General features: G+C 51.2%; 5 protein-coding genes across 5 annotated transcripts; 2 read left to right on the forward strand and 3 right to left on the reverse strand.

Moving 5' to 3' along the window:
- Positions 1-256: 256 nt before the first annotated feature.
- Positions 257-2,114, forward strand: SMAC4_00516 (uncharacterized protein; the record flags this gene model as incomplete). Its single annotated transcript, XM_003351919.1, has 2 exons — positions 257-1,883; positions 2,050-2,114. 2 exons carry the CDS (start codon positions 257-259, stop codon positions 2,112-2,114), a joined length of 1,692 nt encoding a protein of 563 aa, XP_003351967.1.
- A 961-nt stretch (positions 2,115-3,075) lies between these two features.
- On the reverse strand, positions 3,076-5,968 carry SMAC4_00517 (uncharacterized protein). Its single transcript, XM_003351920.3, has 4 exons — positions 4,940-5,968; positions 4,777-4,878; positions 4,374-4,683; positions 3,076-4,234 (listed from the first exon to the last, which is right to left on the reverse strand). The coding sequence occupies exons 1-4, from the start codon at positions 5,583-5,585 to the stop codon at positions 3,322-3,324; spliced, it is 1,971 nt and encodes a 656-aa protein (XP_003351968.2). The 5' UTR covers positions 5,586-5,968; the 3' UTR covers positions 3,076-3,321.
- A 970-nt stretch (positions 5,969-6,938) lies between these two features.
- Positions 6,939-8,336, forward strand: SMAC4_00518 (uncharacterized protein). The gene is made up of 2 exons (XM_003351921.2): positions 6,939-7,125; positions 7,193-8,336. Exons 1-2 carry the CDS (start codon positions 7,074-7,076, stop codon positions 8,128-8,130), a joined length of 990 nt encoding a protein of 329 aa, XP_003351969.1. The 5' UTR covers positions 6,939-7,073; the 3' UTR covers positions 8,131-8,336.
- A 1,260-nt stretch (positions 8,337-9,596) lies between these two features.
- On the reverse strand, positions 9,597-11,432 carry SMAC4_00519 (uncharacterized protein). The gene is made up of 3 exons (XM_003351922.2): positions 11,163-11,432; positions 10,877-11,105; positions 9,597-10,821 (listed from the first exon to the last, which is right to left on the reverse strand). The coding sequence occupies exons 1-3, from the start codon at positions 11,373-11,375 to the stop codon at positions 9,704-9,706; spliced, it is 1,560 nt and encodes a 519-aa protein (XP_003351970.1). The 5' UTR covers positions 11,376-11,432; the 3' UTR covers positions 9,597-9,703.
- Positions 11,433-13,738: 2,306 nt separating this feature from the next.
- Positions 13,739-15,735, reverse strand: SMAC4_00520 (uncharacterized protein). Its single transcript, XM_003351923.2, has 4 exons — positions 15,397-15,735; positions 15,128-15,341; positions 14,281-15,070; positions 13,739-14,209 (listed from the first exon to the last, which is right to left on the reverse strand). The coding sequence occupies exons 1-4, from the start codon at positions 15,679-15,681 to the stop codon at positions 13,876-13,878; spliced, it is 1,623 nt and encodes a 540-aa protein (XP_003351971.1). The 5' UTR covers positions 15,682-15,735; the 3' UTR covers positions 13,739-13,875.
- Positions 15,736-16,832: the final 1,097 nt, after the last annotated feature.

Below are 16,832 nucleotides of genomic sequence, written 5' to 3' on the forward strand. Positions count from 1 at the left end.
GAACTTCCCCTCTTGCTTGAAGAGCTCACAGCCCCAAATCCACATATCTATCGGCTCTGTTCAGGCGCAGCATGGCTTGGTGAAGGATCTCGCCATTTTCGCGCTTTCCTCGTCCATGTCTTCGAGTGTGTGAATCTCACGTTTTATCTTCGTCAGTCCATTTACACGCCGTTCCCTGTTTCGTCTTCTCGCACATCCAGCAAAATACCAGGACAGTAGCTCTTCAGATGCGACGCTTTCACTGCCCGTCTTCACTATGGCTTCGGACCTTCCTTCCCTGCAGGTTGATCTCACTGGGCTTGGCCAAATGATGATGACTATGGGTGCTGGCGGCCTCAAGAAACTGGCTTCATCTGGAATAGATATCCACACAATCGGCTCCATGTATGCTTTGGGGCAGTTGGCACCAGCATGTCAGGATTTCCGCAATCGACTTCATAAAGCCCGACAAGAGCAGAGAAAAGAGCAGTGGTGGATAGGATTGGTTGAGTTGGGTGCCGGAACCAATTTTGTCCTCGATGAGTTTCTCAAGACGCGCGCCGGCGAGAATGTCATCAGCCTTTTGACACCAATCATTTCAGTTTTGGACGATCAAGGCTCAAGCACACTTATGTCAAGTCTTTTTGATCACATGAAAGCCCCTCTCGAAGATATTCCCGGAACGGGAAGACTCCAAGCTATACGCTCTATTGCTCTTCCTATCGCACGCAAACTCGGCTTCGCTGAGCGTCTGGCAGAAATGCATCGCTGGCTAGGCTCCAACAGATTCCGGGCTGAAGGTGGTCCAGTTGACCTTCCATTGAACGATGCTGTCCCCGCCACCGAGACTGCTGTGGTTGTTATCACGGCTCTTACTACGCTTATGGTGCAGTCTCACAACAAGACCAAACGTCTGGTGTTCTGTGGCGTGCGTGGAGCCGCTTGGGTACTTGTGTATGCCTCTCTGGTTTTGGGACTCGGTGTTTGCCTGGTTGATAAGGAGGGAGTGCCCGTACCTGTCACGCAACCGTACAGCTCTGCAGTAGTTCTGATCATCCCTTCGAAACCGGAGAAAGTTAAGCTGCAGACTTTGATCACGTCAACGGACCAATTGATTGAGGAACCTCAGTTACTAAGCAGTACTCTGGGTATGAACTGGCTGGTTTCCTGTGGTCCAGAGGGTATCAACCTCTTTTCGCTCATCTGTGGCTGCGATTTGACGGATCACTCACAGATTGGTTCAGTCATTTTCACTATCGCCATGGAGTACATCAAACAATACGAGGATGGGTTGCACAGGAACGGCGAATGCCCCATCATGCCGGAGTCCCTAGTCAACAGCAAATCTTATCAGTGGTGCGCCACGGAGACGAGCCAACAGAAAAGTCATCGCGTGCGGCTCGTTTTAAATCGATTTGGCATAATGGGCCCATACACTCAACTCGACGACGTGTTCTCGAACCACCTTCACCATGTACCGCCTTGGGATGGGGAGGAGGAACATGAAGCATATATCAGTATCACAGATAACTTCTTCCAGCACCTGGGATCTGTTACCATTCAGGGCTCTATCATGCAAATTGCGGAGCCCTGGGCATATTCTCCTGCCCATCAGTCCAAGCTAAGAAAGCGTGACTGGAAGGATATCATCAGAGCACTGTCTTTTGTTGCCGCAGTGCTCTCACAATCTAACTGGGCGGAGGGGTCTGGTAACTTATGCTACGAGACATTGAAGAAAGTTGCATTTGGCTCCGGCCTCAAGGGTATGAACCATAAGGAACGACAACTCCAAGATACCAGCGAGGAGTGGCTCTGGAATCTTTATTACATTGGAGCCATAAAAGACCTTATCATGGAGCTGGACATCCACCTGGAAGAATGGGAGAATGAAACCGAAATGATACGTAGGAAGTACAAATGGTCGCTCAACATGTTTGATGCTTTTTCCGCCTTATTCATGGGGCCTGCACTGCCTCCCCACTATGATGGAATACAACCAGGGGATGCAGTCGGTATTGAACTGGATGGGATCCTTCTCCTGGACTCATATATGCTCGAAACATCTTTGAGGAATCGGCCTAGATATGAGATTGGCCCAGGGAGATTTGTTCTCGACGGGGAACGGAGAAGAATGATCAGGGTTGGAAAACGAGAGGGGCACCTTTGGTCCTCTGCCATCACAAAATCGTCCTCCGTAAACGGCGCAAACGCGGGAAATGGGCAGTCGAACATTTTTGCCGCGTTCTCCTCTTCCAAAGTTGTCATCAGAGCTTCTCTATTCCTTGATGCCATAGTCCTCAGCTTCAGCTTGTATGCAAAGGGTCCTGAAATAACGATCGATGAGTTAGAGGTTGACCCCACGTGGATCTGCTCCAGCATACGTCGGACGGTTGTTGGTTTGCCTTGTGGACACGACACGTCCACCGCAGAAGCAGCAAGAGATTCACGGGTTGTTGTCAAAGACCACTCAGCCGGGGGTCCCTGGATCCGTCAGGAAGAGTTGGGTTCACAGTACACTTGGCAGGACAAATATGACGAGCAATGGCGAATCAGCCCAAGCATGCCATTTATCATTCCAGGCCAAAGCCAACTTAAGGAGTTTGACAGCGGATTAATAGCTCCAACGAAAGGATCTCCTGCCTGTCAGTGGGCTGTTCTCTCGAGCGCAGGCGAGCGTGCATTCAACATTGATACTGCAACCACAATGACTGATATCGTACTGCAAGGCCGACGTTGCTTGGACTGCATAACGAAGGATATCGCGCCCACATACCACGAAGATTTTGGGGAAATTAAGTATCCTTTTATGATCATTATGGGAGATACAGCTTGAGGCCCATCACCGGCGACGATAAGCGTCGAGAGAAATCCAACATGGTGTTTATGGACAATCACCTGGGAGCTTTTGGGCTATCTTCAGACGCAACTGGAACAGATCCTCTTCCTTTGGACTACTGCTCCTCTTTCTTTTAGCATCCGGTCCGTCCTTCAAACAAAATCACTCTGTCAATATCTTCAAGAGGCTTGCATCCGTTGAATGATCCCACATATCACATGTCCAGTGACACGTCAACCGTACAGAGTGGACCAGGACAGTGAAATATCAAGGTTCATGACCCAGCAATTGTCTATGTATTGTATCCACATAACTGCAAACCATTCGACACCTCGCTACTAAGAAACAAGTAGATCAGCCGGATACCTTATTGCAACCAAACCCATAACTCGCCGAAACAAACACCAACATCAAACATGAACACCTTTCCTCCCATCCTTATCTCCCGCTCAAGAATGGACCGCACAAAGGAAAACCTCATCATCACCAACACCCCTCCCTTCCTCTCACACAATCCCCATCCCCATAACCCCCAAAGAATCCCACATCGCCCTCCCCGGCTCACTATGCAACGAATTCACCCAAGGGAACCGTAACAAATACTCCTTAACCCCCATACCACATCCTCCATGTGTCCCAGTTCCCTCCCACTCCAAAACCCCCATCACTCCCCACGCCAACTCCTGCACCTTGGGCGCTAACCACTTCTGTTCTTCCGGCCCTGCCAACACCGAAATCCCGCCGATGTGAAGAAGCCAGAGGAGGGTTTGTTTTTCTACACTATCTGCTGGGTTTTCTGAAGTGTTTGAAGGGGAGGTGGAATGATAGTCCCAGTCAGATATCAGCGTCGTCATACAATCCCGTACTAATTCATAACGTAGGAAACGACGACGACCGAATTGCAGGAAGAGAGTGGTGGTTAGGGCAATGAGGCCTAGGTGGATTGCTGATTCGATCCTTGTCTGTTTTGTTTGTGGCGGTGGGGGACGTTTTCCTTTTTGGGTTTGGGGTTGGTAGTAAGAAAGCGGGCGAAAGCGGATTAATCGGCATCCGACCGAGACGAGGAATTCTTGGAGGGTGTGTGGGTCGAAACGGAAGTTGAGGTAGGGGGAGTTGAGGAGGGTGGTTATCGAGAGGACGTCGGAGAGGATTTGCGAGAGGAAGGGGTGGATTTGGATTTGTTGCTGTTGCTGCTGGTGTTGGTTTTGAACACCGCTGGAGGTGAAGGATGGTGAAGAGGTTGGTGATGGTGAGAGGGGGGACATGGGGGAGAAGGAGGAGAATGAGAAGAGTGGCGAAGGCGGGGATGAGAGGATGAAGCCTTCGGACAGAAGACAGGCGCGGATGGATGGCATGCGGTCCCGGTAGAAGGCGGAAGGGAGCGGGGTGCCGCGGTGGAGGGCGTAGTCTACTGCTGTTCTGTTGTTGGGGGAAAAGAGGGAAATGTTAGTGGTCTGGTTGGTTGCACGGGTTCGGTGGTTGAGACTTGGGATGACGAAGGATTTGGACGTGAAGGATGATGAGAGGCCGAAGGATTCATGCCCGGCCGGCGACTTACTTGCTTATTTTGATACCCAGTGGGTTATCCTCCCCTAACGACAACAGACCGCCACGTAGCTCGACCATCCTCTGGAGACCCTTTAAATGGACTTCGGCCTTGGACTTCATCGAGTCTTTCAACAATTCTTGGATGACAAGAAAGTTGACGACGGCAAGATTGGAATCTGACACGGCGTCGTTGGTCTCCAGTGTCTGGTTGACCATGTGAATGGCTTGGCTGAGATGGTAGATGGCTTCTGGTGTTAGGGCTTGGTCGCCGAAGAAGAAGTCACTGAGGGCAGCCATTAATGCGATGGCACAATGGAATGCTGTGTAAGTAAAGGTCAGTTGAGGATTCTATTCCTTCCTGTGAACGGGAAAGGGAAGGCTGATGAGTAATAGTGATAAGAAGCTCGACTTACAAGTCCTGTCCTGGAAGAGAGTGCTGATCCAATAGTCGTATGCCTTTGCAGCACCTCGGACGAGTTGGGGAGGGTATAAGGCATCGATGACGATGCCGAAGACTAGATGGGTGTAGGTGTTAGTGAGTGTAGAGGAAGTGAAGGCGAGCACTAACAGACTTACATTGGCTGATGACATATTGGCTCTGTGGAGTTGCTTGAACGGGAAAGGCAAGGGCGAACAGGCTGTCTCGTGCTCCCAGTGTCGTGGTGAGAGCTTTCTGGGTGTAGGCCGGAAGAATAAGCGACTGTTGTGCTTGCTGAACCTGAAATGAGGTGTCCATTGTAGGTGAGGTGAGGGTATCGGCAATGTAACCATCGATATCGTGGTTCTCGACGTCGGCCAGCCAGTCAAGGTTGACGAGATCATCATCAAGGAAGAGGAAATCGCTGCTGGTGAGATCTGTGACGCTTGAAGCTGGAGTGGTGATGTAGCTGCTGCTTCCCGTGGAGCTTGAGCCGTCACTGGGACTAGGGGTCTCTTCTGGACTCTTGCTCCTACTCTTGGTGCTACTCGGTGACGGTCTGCCGGTGCTGGTGGGTTGCTGCTGCTGTCCCTGCTGGGTCTGGGGGAGAAGGTTACGCGCAGCAGTGGACGACGTGCATGCTTTCTTGGACGGCCGGGGTGCATGTAGATCTAACTCCAGCCTTGATCGACGGTGAAGCACCTTGCCAACATTCTTCCCCTTCATGGCATGACTTCGAACCAGTCTCCTGGTGACCCTATCGGTCTTGGTTGAGTCTATGAACTGGAACCCTTTGCCCATCATGACTGTATTTGTGTTGGAGTGATTGATTGATTGTGTCTCTGCAGATTTGCTCTTCAACGATCAGGATTGTCTGATGCTCGGAGGATTCAGCAGAAAGGAAGGGGGAGGTCGGAGGAGTAGGGATGAATCAGAATGATAAGGGGAGTTTGCAGTCCGTTACATCGATGGCGCGCAGAAGAGGGTGTAATGTATGCGAGTGTATGGAATTCCAGAATATGTAGTGATGGTCCACCGGCCTCGTCGGAAAGGAAACCGATATGTCTTGACAAGTGTGCCAGGGACTTGTGGCTTCCATCGCTTCAGCCTTGGACGGGCTGGTGCGAGGACCTTTTGCGATGTTTTCAGCCATGTGAAATGGCAAATTACCGTTAACAAGTGCCGGGCATGAGAAGCGTGAGACGAACGCACAGAGTGGCACGACGCTGTGGCTGTCTTTGAACCACCTCATCTACCGGGTTGATGAATACGCGGCAAAGATATGCATGTAAAGGGTTGAGTCTTCACTTACTCCACAGCGGTTAGGGGATGCGTTAGGCAGCCCCATAGCAAAAGTCCCACACCTTACACCTTAAATCCCAACCTGCCAATCAAATGTGATGTGCGCCAACCCCTGTCCGACCATCATCAGAGTTCCTGACGACGACGAGATCCCGCGCGCTCCCGGACACTGGACATTCCGAGAACAGGCACGAACAACTCACCGCAAGCAACGGGATTCAACAGCCCTTCAAGGCTCCAATTATGGTTAAGTAAGCCACTGCAGGGTAAGGGGACAGTCGAGACCAACCGTGACGGTCACTCCGTCACTTTCTCTCTCTTCTCTCTTTCCTTCTTCCATTCTGAAACGGGAGAACCCGAGTGGAATCGACCAATCACAGAATACTTTCCAATTTGGGACAAAGCTCTTAATTTCAGTGATGGCCTCCAAAACAGCACAGCAATGACAGAAGACTAGACTGACGATATTCTAGCCTTCTTCCAACTGGAACACACTTTTGGGCAATTATCAAGCATTTTCCGTTTGTTTCTCCATCCCCGACCGATTGGTTACCAACGGATTTAAGGCTAGACTAAACAAACGTTAACTCCAGCCGCCATAGACCAAGCGGTCCCTTCCGCTTCGTTGGAGGCTTGCATGCAGGCGAATCCGCCAGGAGCACATGAGGATTCTATGGTACAATATAGACAAAAAAAAACCTCCGTCCGAATCCGGTATCTAGTCTGATACTGGGTTGGAAAAGTTCCGTTCCGCCCACCCTGATCTCTCGGGATCTCTGGAACACAAGTCCTCCACGCCGCAGATATAAATCAGCCCACCCCAAGAGACACAAGGACTTCTTACCCCCATCCTCATCTCACTCATCATCAGCATCAGTATCACAAGACCTCACTTGACTCCCACTCCAACTCATATTCACCACCAAAAAAACCGCATCTTTACTCTCAAGAGCATTACTGTCCTCACAAACAACCAACCTCATCGCAACCATGCCTCAGCTCGTCGGAAAGCAAGTTGGCCCCACTGGCTACGGCCTCATGGGTACGTGATCCGATCCCTACAGCCCCTGCCAAGTGAACCAAGTCAGAATAACTAACCTTCCCCTTAGGCTTCTGCACCAAGAACCCGCCCACCCCTCAAGAGCAAGCCTTCAAGGCCATGCGCGCCGCCCTCGAGTCCGGCGCCAACTTCTGGAACGCCGGTGAATTCTACGGCTCGCCCGACTGGAACACTCAAAAGCTGCTTGCCGCCTACTTCAAGCAGTACCCCGAAGACGCCGAGAAGGTTGTCCTCTCCGTCAAGGGCGCCTTCCTCTTCCCGCAGATGATCCCCGACTGCTCGCCCGCTGGTCTCAAGCGTTCCATCGACGCCTGCCTCGCTGACCTGGACGGCACCCACAAGATCGACATCTTCGAGCCCGCCCGCGTCGACCCGAAGGTCCCCCTAGAGGAAACTCTCAAGTTCCTCGAGGACGAGTACGTCAGCAAGGGCGTCATCGGCGGCATCGGTCTCTCTGAGGTTTCGGCCGCTACCATCCGCAAGGCCGTCAAGATCACCAAGATCGCTGCTGTGGAAGTCGAGATCTCCCTCTGGGCGACACACACGCTCGAGAACGGCGTCGCCGAGGCCTGCGCCGAGTTCGGCATCCCCTTGATTGCCTACTCGCCCATCGGCCAGGGCATGCTCACGGGCCAGATCAAGACGCTCGACGACCTGGCGGCCGACGACTTCCGCAGGCACTACCCGCGCTTCTACCCGGAGAACTTCCACCTGAACATCCAGCTGGTCAGCGAGCTGAACGAGCTGGCCAAGAAGAAGGGGTTCACGCCCGCGCAGCTGGCCATCAACTGGGTCAAGGCGCTGAGCAAGAAGGCCGGCTACCCGACGGTGATCCCGATCCCCGGTGCGACCACCGCGGAGAGGGTCAAGGAGAATAATGTGGATGTTGAGCTGACCAGCGAGGATCTGGCGAAGATCGATGAGACGTTGAAGAAGTTTGAGATTTCCGGGAGGAGGTACCCTGATGCTGTTCCTATTGATACCTAAGTGGGGTGTGTGTGTGTGTCTTGGGCTCAAACCTTCCTACAATTATCCATAGACTCATGAGTTTCTTTTGTCTGGGATTATTCTCTAGTTGATAATCAAGAGATCATAATGGCGCATGGAAATACACGAACGAGAAAGCCAACAAAGATTGGGATGTGTGCAGTTAGACGGTCAGGTAGTCTACTCAATTCAGATTTCAGTCTGCTTCATCCTTGCTTGGTTCCTTGTTCGCTCCTAACAGGCACCCCCTGGAATCGAGTTGCCATGTTCATTTATCATCATGACCTCTGCTCCTGGATACAGCAGAACGTGTAAATCCCACTTCCACTAACTGCTTGGCACCAAGCTTAGTAAGTGCCTGCTGCATGAACCTTTTTATGACCTAGGTAAAAAGGTTAACATTCGGTGTGCATTCTGATTCTGGATCTTTCTTTTGTCCTGGGAGAACATTGTCACGATTGTAGTTCAAGAAGAGGGGTTGGAAGCCATTGGTACACTCGCTCTTTCCCAATTCCCACTTCCTCTTGATTGCTCCTTCTTAGATAGTTCCCTTCACCAGCCTGAGGAAGGAAAAATTGACTGATCCCCAGATCATTCTTCGAATCGGAGAATTTTCACGACAACTTCGGTTCCTTCCGTCACGTCAATGCATCTTTCGCTGGTTCACCTCTTCCTTCCTTCCTTTCCTTGGTGCAATATAAAGAGTAATCCTACCCGCACTCCATTAAAACCTAGAGGCACCCCATAGATTTCCGATAAAGTATATTATGGCCACAACCGCAAACTAAAGAGGAAAAGGAATTATATATCCCGACTACGAAGACATTAACCTTACGGGGCCGAGGTTAAGTTTTATTCATGTTTTGTTGTAGCTGGCCGGGCTCACCTAATTGCATTTACAGCAACAATTGTGACAGGCTGGGGTGCATATGCCCAGACGGCCAAACCTACAAAAGATAGGACGATGTTCTGCTTGCAAGGCAGAACTCGGAATGCACACTATATAGCCAATGTCAACCTGTGACAACAATTTTTGCAATTTACCCCGTAGATCGCTATTGGATACCTCCGGAATTAAAGCAAAAGTTCGAATAGAAGGATATTGGCCAAAAAGCTTACCCAAACTTATTTTGTTAAAGTATTGGATTGAGTAGGGTAAAGAAAATCGAAGTGTCTGAAATCCATGGGGTGCCTCTAGGTCTTGATGGGGTGCGGGTAGGATTTCTCAATATAAACCCGCCGTACCTCGGTAGGGGATGATCGGCACGGAGGGTTTATGCACCCCCCAGCGAGTTCCATTGGTAATGCAGCTTTCCAGGTTAGGTTAGTTTGGTTCAGCTTTTGGAGGCACAGCACGCAACGGCACAATGCCGATTAGTTTGTTAGAGTTAAATTTGAGTAGTGTACGGCATTCTTCATTCCATCCAACCAAAACATTGTGCTTTCTTTCCCAACTACCTACCTATGCCCGCTATGACACCTGAGTCCGGCTACCAGCCCTTCTGTTACCTCTCCTTTCCGTCTCCCAAGTCCCACCACCCAGCACCACAATCGTAAGCTACCTAGAGGTAATCTACAACTCCTCATGAGGCGTAGACATCGGCTTCTGCATACTCCCCGCTCCCGCAGCCTCCTTGCCATACCATCCCTCCACCACCCTCGGAATGCCGTGATACCCATCAAAGTACCCCTCCGGATCATACTCCCTCTTCAACTTACTCAGCTTCTCCCACCTCCACTCCTCATACCCAAACAGTGCCTGCAGCGGCTCGTCCCTATTTGCATAATTGATGTACGCATATAACTTCTCATACCCACTATTCTCCGGCCTGGCCAGCAAGTTTCTCGTCTCTCTTCCCCACGCATCAGCGACTTCATTGAGGGACTCATCGTCCCAGGTAACTTGGATGATGGCATTGGTAACCATTTTGCCTCTGTGCGGGTAGGCCGTGGCATCGTCGGGAACCGAGGCGATTACGTGCGGGGAAGCGGCTTCGAAGAGGAGGATTGACCTGTTGGCTGCTGGGTTGGCTGAAATGAAAGAGGCGTAGGAAGCGTAAACGGCTTTCATGCTCTCGGGGGAGAAGAGAGATGGGGAGGAGGCGGTGTAGAGGTCTTGCGAGAGGGAGTTGGCGCAGACGCCGGGGAGGGCGGCGCCGGAGCCGAGCTCGGCGAAGGTGATGAGGGTTTCGTTGAAGTGGACGCGGGTGATACCCTGAGAGCTGGAAGAAGCGAACCTGGCTGAGACGGATTTACCGGCTTCGGTGTCGTGGGCGGAGACGATGTTGATGAAGAGAACGGGTTTCATGGCGGTTTCGTCAAAGAGGTAGCCGAGGATGAGGAAGACGGAGGGCTCGAGGCCGGCTTCGATTACCTCCATGGCAGTCTCAAGGACACCGTCTATGGAGTCATCCGTGAAGACCATGTCGGCGTTGTAGTGCATGCCGCCTTCGTCGGGATAGGTTTTGAAAGTGGACTCGACGACTACGCCGAAGTTGTGCCCGGCGCCGCGTATGCCCCAGAATAGGTCGGGGTATGAGCTCTCGGAGGCTTCGACGATGGTGCCGTTCCAGAGAGCAACTTTGATGCGAAGCAGGGAGTCAATCATTAGGCCATGTTTGCCCATCAGACGACCCATGCCGCCACCGAGGAGAACACCATGGGTGCCGACACATGGGAAGGAGCCGACGGCTTTGATGTGGTTAGCATTTTGAACAACAAGAAGAGGTGAACAGGCGATACGCACTCATTTCTCTACCCTCAGCGTGCAACCGAGGAATAATATCCTGCATTCTAGCTCCTCCTCCCACAGTCACTGTCACCTTATCACCGTCCTTTCCAAAGATTACATGTCGGAAGTTTTCCATGTTGACCTGGACAACCTCATTATATGTCGTGCCAAGGGTAGGACTGTTTCCATGACCGCCCGCCTTGGTGGCTAGGAATCTCTGCTTGGTTTTGGCCAAGTAGGCAACCTACGGGGATGTTAGCCTGTGGAAGATTAGTGGAGGAAGGAAGAGGAAAGTACTTACACCTTGAGACAACTCATCCTCGGTACGTGGCTTGAACACACCCGTGAACTTGGGGGCCGAATAACTCGACCACCGCCTAACATGGGCGTCGAAGTCTGGCCAGTCTGAGCCGTGGAAAGCAAGTGCTTGTGGAGGGTTGGGGATGTCCTCTGCAAAGACAGAATGAATTAGGGTTATGGCTGTCATGAAGACACCCAGTTTGATGGGAAACATGTTGAGTGTTCTCGGGGATTCTTTTCTTGATCGGAGTAGTTCAAACGTGGGGAGATGGGTGAACAAGGAGGTCCAAATCTCGGAGTACTTGGCGCGAGGCCAAGCCTCAAATACTTCAGAGCCCACTATGCCAGAGCAAGTTTGTCATCACCAACCATCATCAGACCGGACGGTGTAAACTCCGACGGTTATGATGATGCATCTCTTAGACTCCTGATGCCGATGGCCGATGTTGTTTTGCTTGACTAGCGACCATGTAAGGTCCGGGCCTTGTTATCCCTGTCTGCTGTCACCGTGGCAATTGAAGGGCGTAGGCGCGCGCATCTTTTTTGGAAAGCGGGACGGATTTAGCTGGGAATAGACTGTTGAACGCCGACTTTTTGGGTCGTTCCCGTCCAGAGCCGCCGCGCTGTAATCCGTAACCGTCAAGCGGAGACATATAAGATGTCAATAAGGTTAGTAAACTCAGTCAATGTCCAGATAAAGATAGTATCTGGATTAGAAATCCTAGACCTGGACCGTTATAGGATGCGTGACTTGACTTCGTGATCCGAATCTTGCATCAACAAACACGGTTTGGATTGCGAGGATGATAAAGTTCCACGCATGCATATGTATAAACGCTGTCGGTGTCGAGTTGTCGTCGATCAAACGCCATATCGAGATTTCAGCACTGGATTTCATCGCTTCTACACGTATAGCTAGCTTCTGTTAATTCTCCTGCTCCTGCTCTACTCAACTCGAGTGAGCTGAGGTGATCGAGATGACATCATGGTGTAGGATGAATAGAAGTGATGATGCCTTCGCTTCTATGCATGTAGGAGAAGACTGCAAACTCGAAAGGGAAATGTTCGATCAGTATCGGGATCCATGGAGCTAAGTGGGCGTTAGAACTCCATGGACACGTCGTCTGTAGATGCTCAGAAACTGGAAATAAATGCTCGTACGGTGCTAAACCAAGGGGGTTGAGGGTCAGGTAAGATACGATGCTGTCTGATGTCAAGAAAATAGAACACAGGCTCGAGATATGAAAAGACTCTCTGTGCAACTTTACCTCTGAGTTTCCACGCTTGGACAGCTGGGCTTTTGGATATCACACCAAAGCCAACTCCAAATGTTCAATCAAGCTTTTTCTTTCCCCAGGCTAAGGCGCGTAACAAGCTTCGCCAAGGGCGGGAGGAAGAACACCCAAGGAGCAGCAATACTCTCAGCTCAATTTCCAGTACATACACAGCACAGATCGTGGGTTCAGCTCCGACATCTAGCATCGTGAGTCCGTCCGAAGCTCTACATACCTCTAGCGAGGCAGCTAGCCTCGTACGTAGGTCCCGTCCATGTGCTCGAAAGCAACGGTACCATTAACAGCGAGGAGAATATTGCTGGGCGAGCGGTTGCGTTGGAGGAGATGGCCTCGACGAACGCGGCAAACAGATCGCCCTCGATGGGTAGTAATCGAACGATTGTGCGTCAAGAGTCAGGCTTCGAGAAGATGCATTATGGTCATCGCGTAGTCAAAACGGGTAAATGCTCTCGGTGTTGTCGTGCAGAGGTAGTGTTGTGTCGTGATGCTTGGGCCTTGTGTCTACGGCGCCGTTTTGGTGACTTGGTGTGGTGTCCAACCCAGCCTCTAGACCTAAGGCACCAAGCAGAGTTGGAGTGTCGTCGTAAGTGGCATGTTTCGCTTAGTTGGGCTTGCGCGTCGAGCTCTTGATAAGGGAGTTGCATCGGATTGTTTCTCGAGGGGTTCATTTTGGAGTTTGATGATCTGGGTTGAGGTTTGTGATCATGGTTGATGGGAAAGGTTGAGGAAGAAGTTTGGCGACAAGCCCACGAGCTCTTGTCGTTGGTGGGCATAGTGGTGGGGTCGAGAGGTGGCGCTAAAAATTTAGCGGAAAGAGCGAGTGTGTTAGTGTTAGTGAGTGTTATTGAGTGTTAGAATCTAACTGCTGTAGCTCACTAATCTTTCCGCTAAATTCACAACCACTTAATAAAAAAATACTCCTGCCAGGTGACATCTTCCCGATTCACATCGAGTAACTGCAAGATCTCCGAATCGACAACACCACAACGTTGACATGGTATGAGGATGTGTTCCTTACAATTACATGACCAAATCATAAAGCAGGGTACAAAAACGTTCTTATGTATTACAGGTCATGGTTCACAGCATATCCCAGTAGAACGGTTCATGTATGAGTTGGAGGGGTGCCATCTGCTCCCTCACAGCATCTGTACTTAGATCTGCCCGTAAGTTGGGGGCGGAATGGTCACAACACATACATATCCAGTGGGCAAGAGCTGAGTCTAGGCTTTGTGCGGTTCAAACGACAACTCTATTTCAGAAACTAAAAGCCGAAAAAATCCCAACTCCTATATCTAATATATCTATCGCACCAACATAGGAAAAGAAAAAGGAGATGTCCAAGAACAGTGGCATCTCCAGAATCCACTTTTATGTCCTCATTATCTCCCAACCTATCCAAGACGTCCCACATCCCCTTCACTGCCCACGACCCCTCGACTTAGCCCCAATATTCCGTCCCTGAAAGTTCTCCTCATGCGTAGACCTCGGGTTCAGGTTGGGGATGATGGGGTTATAGTAGCTGAACAGGTTATCCGGGTCATACTGAGCCTTCAGTCCGCGGAGCTTCTCCAACCTCCAGGGCTCGTAGCCGTACATAGACTCGGTCGACTCATCGCCATGGGCATAGTTGACGTAGGTGCTAGGGAGAAGATCAGGGGCGCCGGCGTTCCAGAGATCACGGGTCTCTTTGGCCCAGGCGATAGCGGCTTCGTCGAGAGAGGGGTTGGGGTCGTAGGTTACAGCGATGAAGCTAAGTTTGGTGTTAGTCATGGAAGAGGAAAGGGTGAAAGGAGAAAGGGGAACGGGGAAGGGAAAACGTACCTAAGAAGACCCCTATCACGCCACGGGTAAGCCGAAGTGTCAGGGTCGATAGCGTTGACGCCCTCGTGGGAGTAATCCTCCATGTTAACAGTCGTACGCTGGAACTCAGGGTACTCCGCGATCTTCTCGTTGTACAAGTCGTAGATCTGGCGCTGGGTAGTGACGTTCCAGACCTTGAGTCCCGCAGGGTAGTGGACGTGGTTCAAGCCGTAGTCGCACAGCGCGCTGTTCATGCCTGTGCCAGACACGCCGGGGATCTCGGGGTAAGGGACGTTACCGTCTTCGGTGGAGACGGCCTCAATGGCGTCGAAGGCATCCAGATACGGCTGCGCTTCCTCCTTGGAGCCGCGGTAGACGAAAGACCAGAAGATGACACCTTCGGTCTCGCTGATGTCGGGGATGATGGTGTAGCTGCCCATGTTGAAAGCCATTTCTTTGAGATGGTGGCCGGCGTGGTTACCGTCGTTGTGGAAGTTGTTGGATGCTTCAAAGACGGCTTCCAACTTGTCTTGTGTCCAGATGTAGGTCTTATAGTACCAAGTGTCGACGCCGCGGGGGTAGATCTTCATCTCAAGGCTAGTGACGACGCCGAAGTTGTGGCCGGCGCCTTTCATAGCCCAGAAGAGGTCGGGGTGCTCGGTATCGGAGACGGTGATGGCGGTGCCGTTGGCAAGAACGACGTTGAGCTTGAGGAAGCTGTCGCTGACGACACCGTAGTAACCTTCGAGACGGCCACGGCCACCGCCGAGAGCTGGACCGAGGAGGCCAACGCAGGATGTGCTTCCGGAGGCTGGTGGTATGGGTAAGTATGTTGTTAAAGGCAAAAAAACACAAAGTGCTCACTTACCGGTAACATAACCGGCATTCCACAATTTCTCCATGATGTTCTTGGCAAAGACGCCGCCGCCGAGGACGACGCTCTTTCCATCTGGCTGGATCTCAATCTTGTCAAGGAGAGACATATCAATTTGCATACCGTCAAACTCTGACAACGTGCTTGTCATGCCGTGCCTCCGAGCCATGGCAAGGAAGGGGATTCCATTGGTGTTGGCATATTCGACCTGTTTGCTGTCAGCATAGGCCTTTTTAAGTAACAAAAGGGACAAGGGGTTATACAATCTTGGGGACATCCTCCTCCGTGGCAGGCTGAACCACCATTTGAATCTTGGGAGTGAAGAAGGGGTCATATCTAGCTGTGCAGCTGCCGAATTCCGTGTCATCGGGGCCGTAGACATTGCAATTTGCCGAGAGCTGAGGGCCCAGTTCACTGGCAACTGTTCTGCTTGCCAGCTTGTTGCGAGTGAATTGGCAAAGTCCGTTGAGGCATGGCTCAGGAGAAGCACTAGCGAGAGATTGCCAAAAAATTGCTGAAGATACAGCGAAGCGGTACAAACGAGCCATGTTGACCGGTGTGTTTGTCAAGCTGGCTTTGTAAGTTGATGATGATGGGTTGATGTCGAACAAAACCCCTTGACTGTGACAAGTTTGATGGTTTATATGGATCTCCAACTGATTGACAGGGACAACATCTTGAAGGCTAAACATACCCTAATTGCCAACATCATGATGATTCAAGACGACTATCTTTCGACCATAATCAGAGTATCCTCACCCAAACCACTCAATCTTCCACACCGTCTTCCATTGTTCGAAGGAAAAACATATCTGCAAGTTGCAACTCCATGGTGTTGGCCAACCGCATCCTTGGGTGTCGACGAGTTGTGTCCAGATGACGGGACAGCTTTGACGCCACTCCACCAGGCGTATCTGTTCATGATGTCTTGATACGGACGAGATTATCCAGAGGTTGTCTGTGGTACTGAAAGAGGAAAATGCTGGTCGAGTTCTGCCAGCATGAATGTTGATGATTTCATGCCACATTACTTGGCTTCCGTCTTGTCATGTGCAGGCATCTACAGATTCGCTTCTGTTCGAAAGGGCATAGCCGATGCCCAAGTCAAACCTCTGATGAAGTTGAAGAATGTCAATGTTGAAAGTCACGGTGTCAAAGGCTGAATTGGAGGGACTGTAGTGGATGGAAGGCACGTTACGTCAGTGCCAGTGGGGTCCTTGACAACTGACAGTGATCGATAGGGAGCTGAGCTTCAGGGCTTATCGATACTGGCTGCATTGGGTTACACTGGCAGCAGCCTGGCGAGCTGTGCCCTCAGCTGTGCCGCCGCAGCACCTTTGACGACACAACACCTTTTCCTCTGTCTGGTAAAGTCCACGATCCAAGCATGCCACAAACTGGCACAGCTACGGACAATCGCGTCAAGCGAGTCGAATCACCAAGAACTTGTTCGCTAACGATAGGTCGATACAGTTCCTAAGCCGCGATGAAACCAGTACAATCGACGATGACGGCGTGTCCTGTTGCACGTGGCAGAGATCCAAACCCAGTCGATCCGGGCATGTTAACTCCATCTGGCATAATACCAATCATGGACATCGACACAAGGCTGGGATATGGGTTGTTGTCGGTGCCAGGAACGCTGCACTGCGGCTAAACCGTACGACCATTTACTGTTTCTCTGCCCTGCCAAGATGAC

The sequence above is a fragment of the Sordaria macrospora genome, chromosome 1, assembly GCF_033870435.1.
Source record: "Sordaria macrospora chromosome 1, complete sequence".
In the NCBI taxonomy this organism is placed as follows: Eukaryota; Fungi; Ascomycota; class Sordariomycetes; order Sordariales; family Sordariaceae; genus Sordaria; species Sordaria macrospora.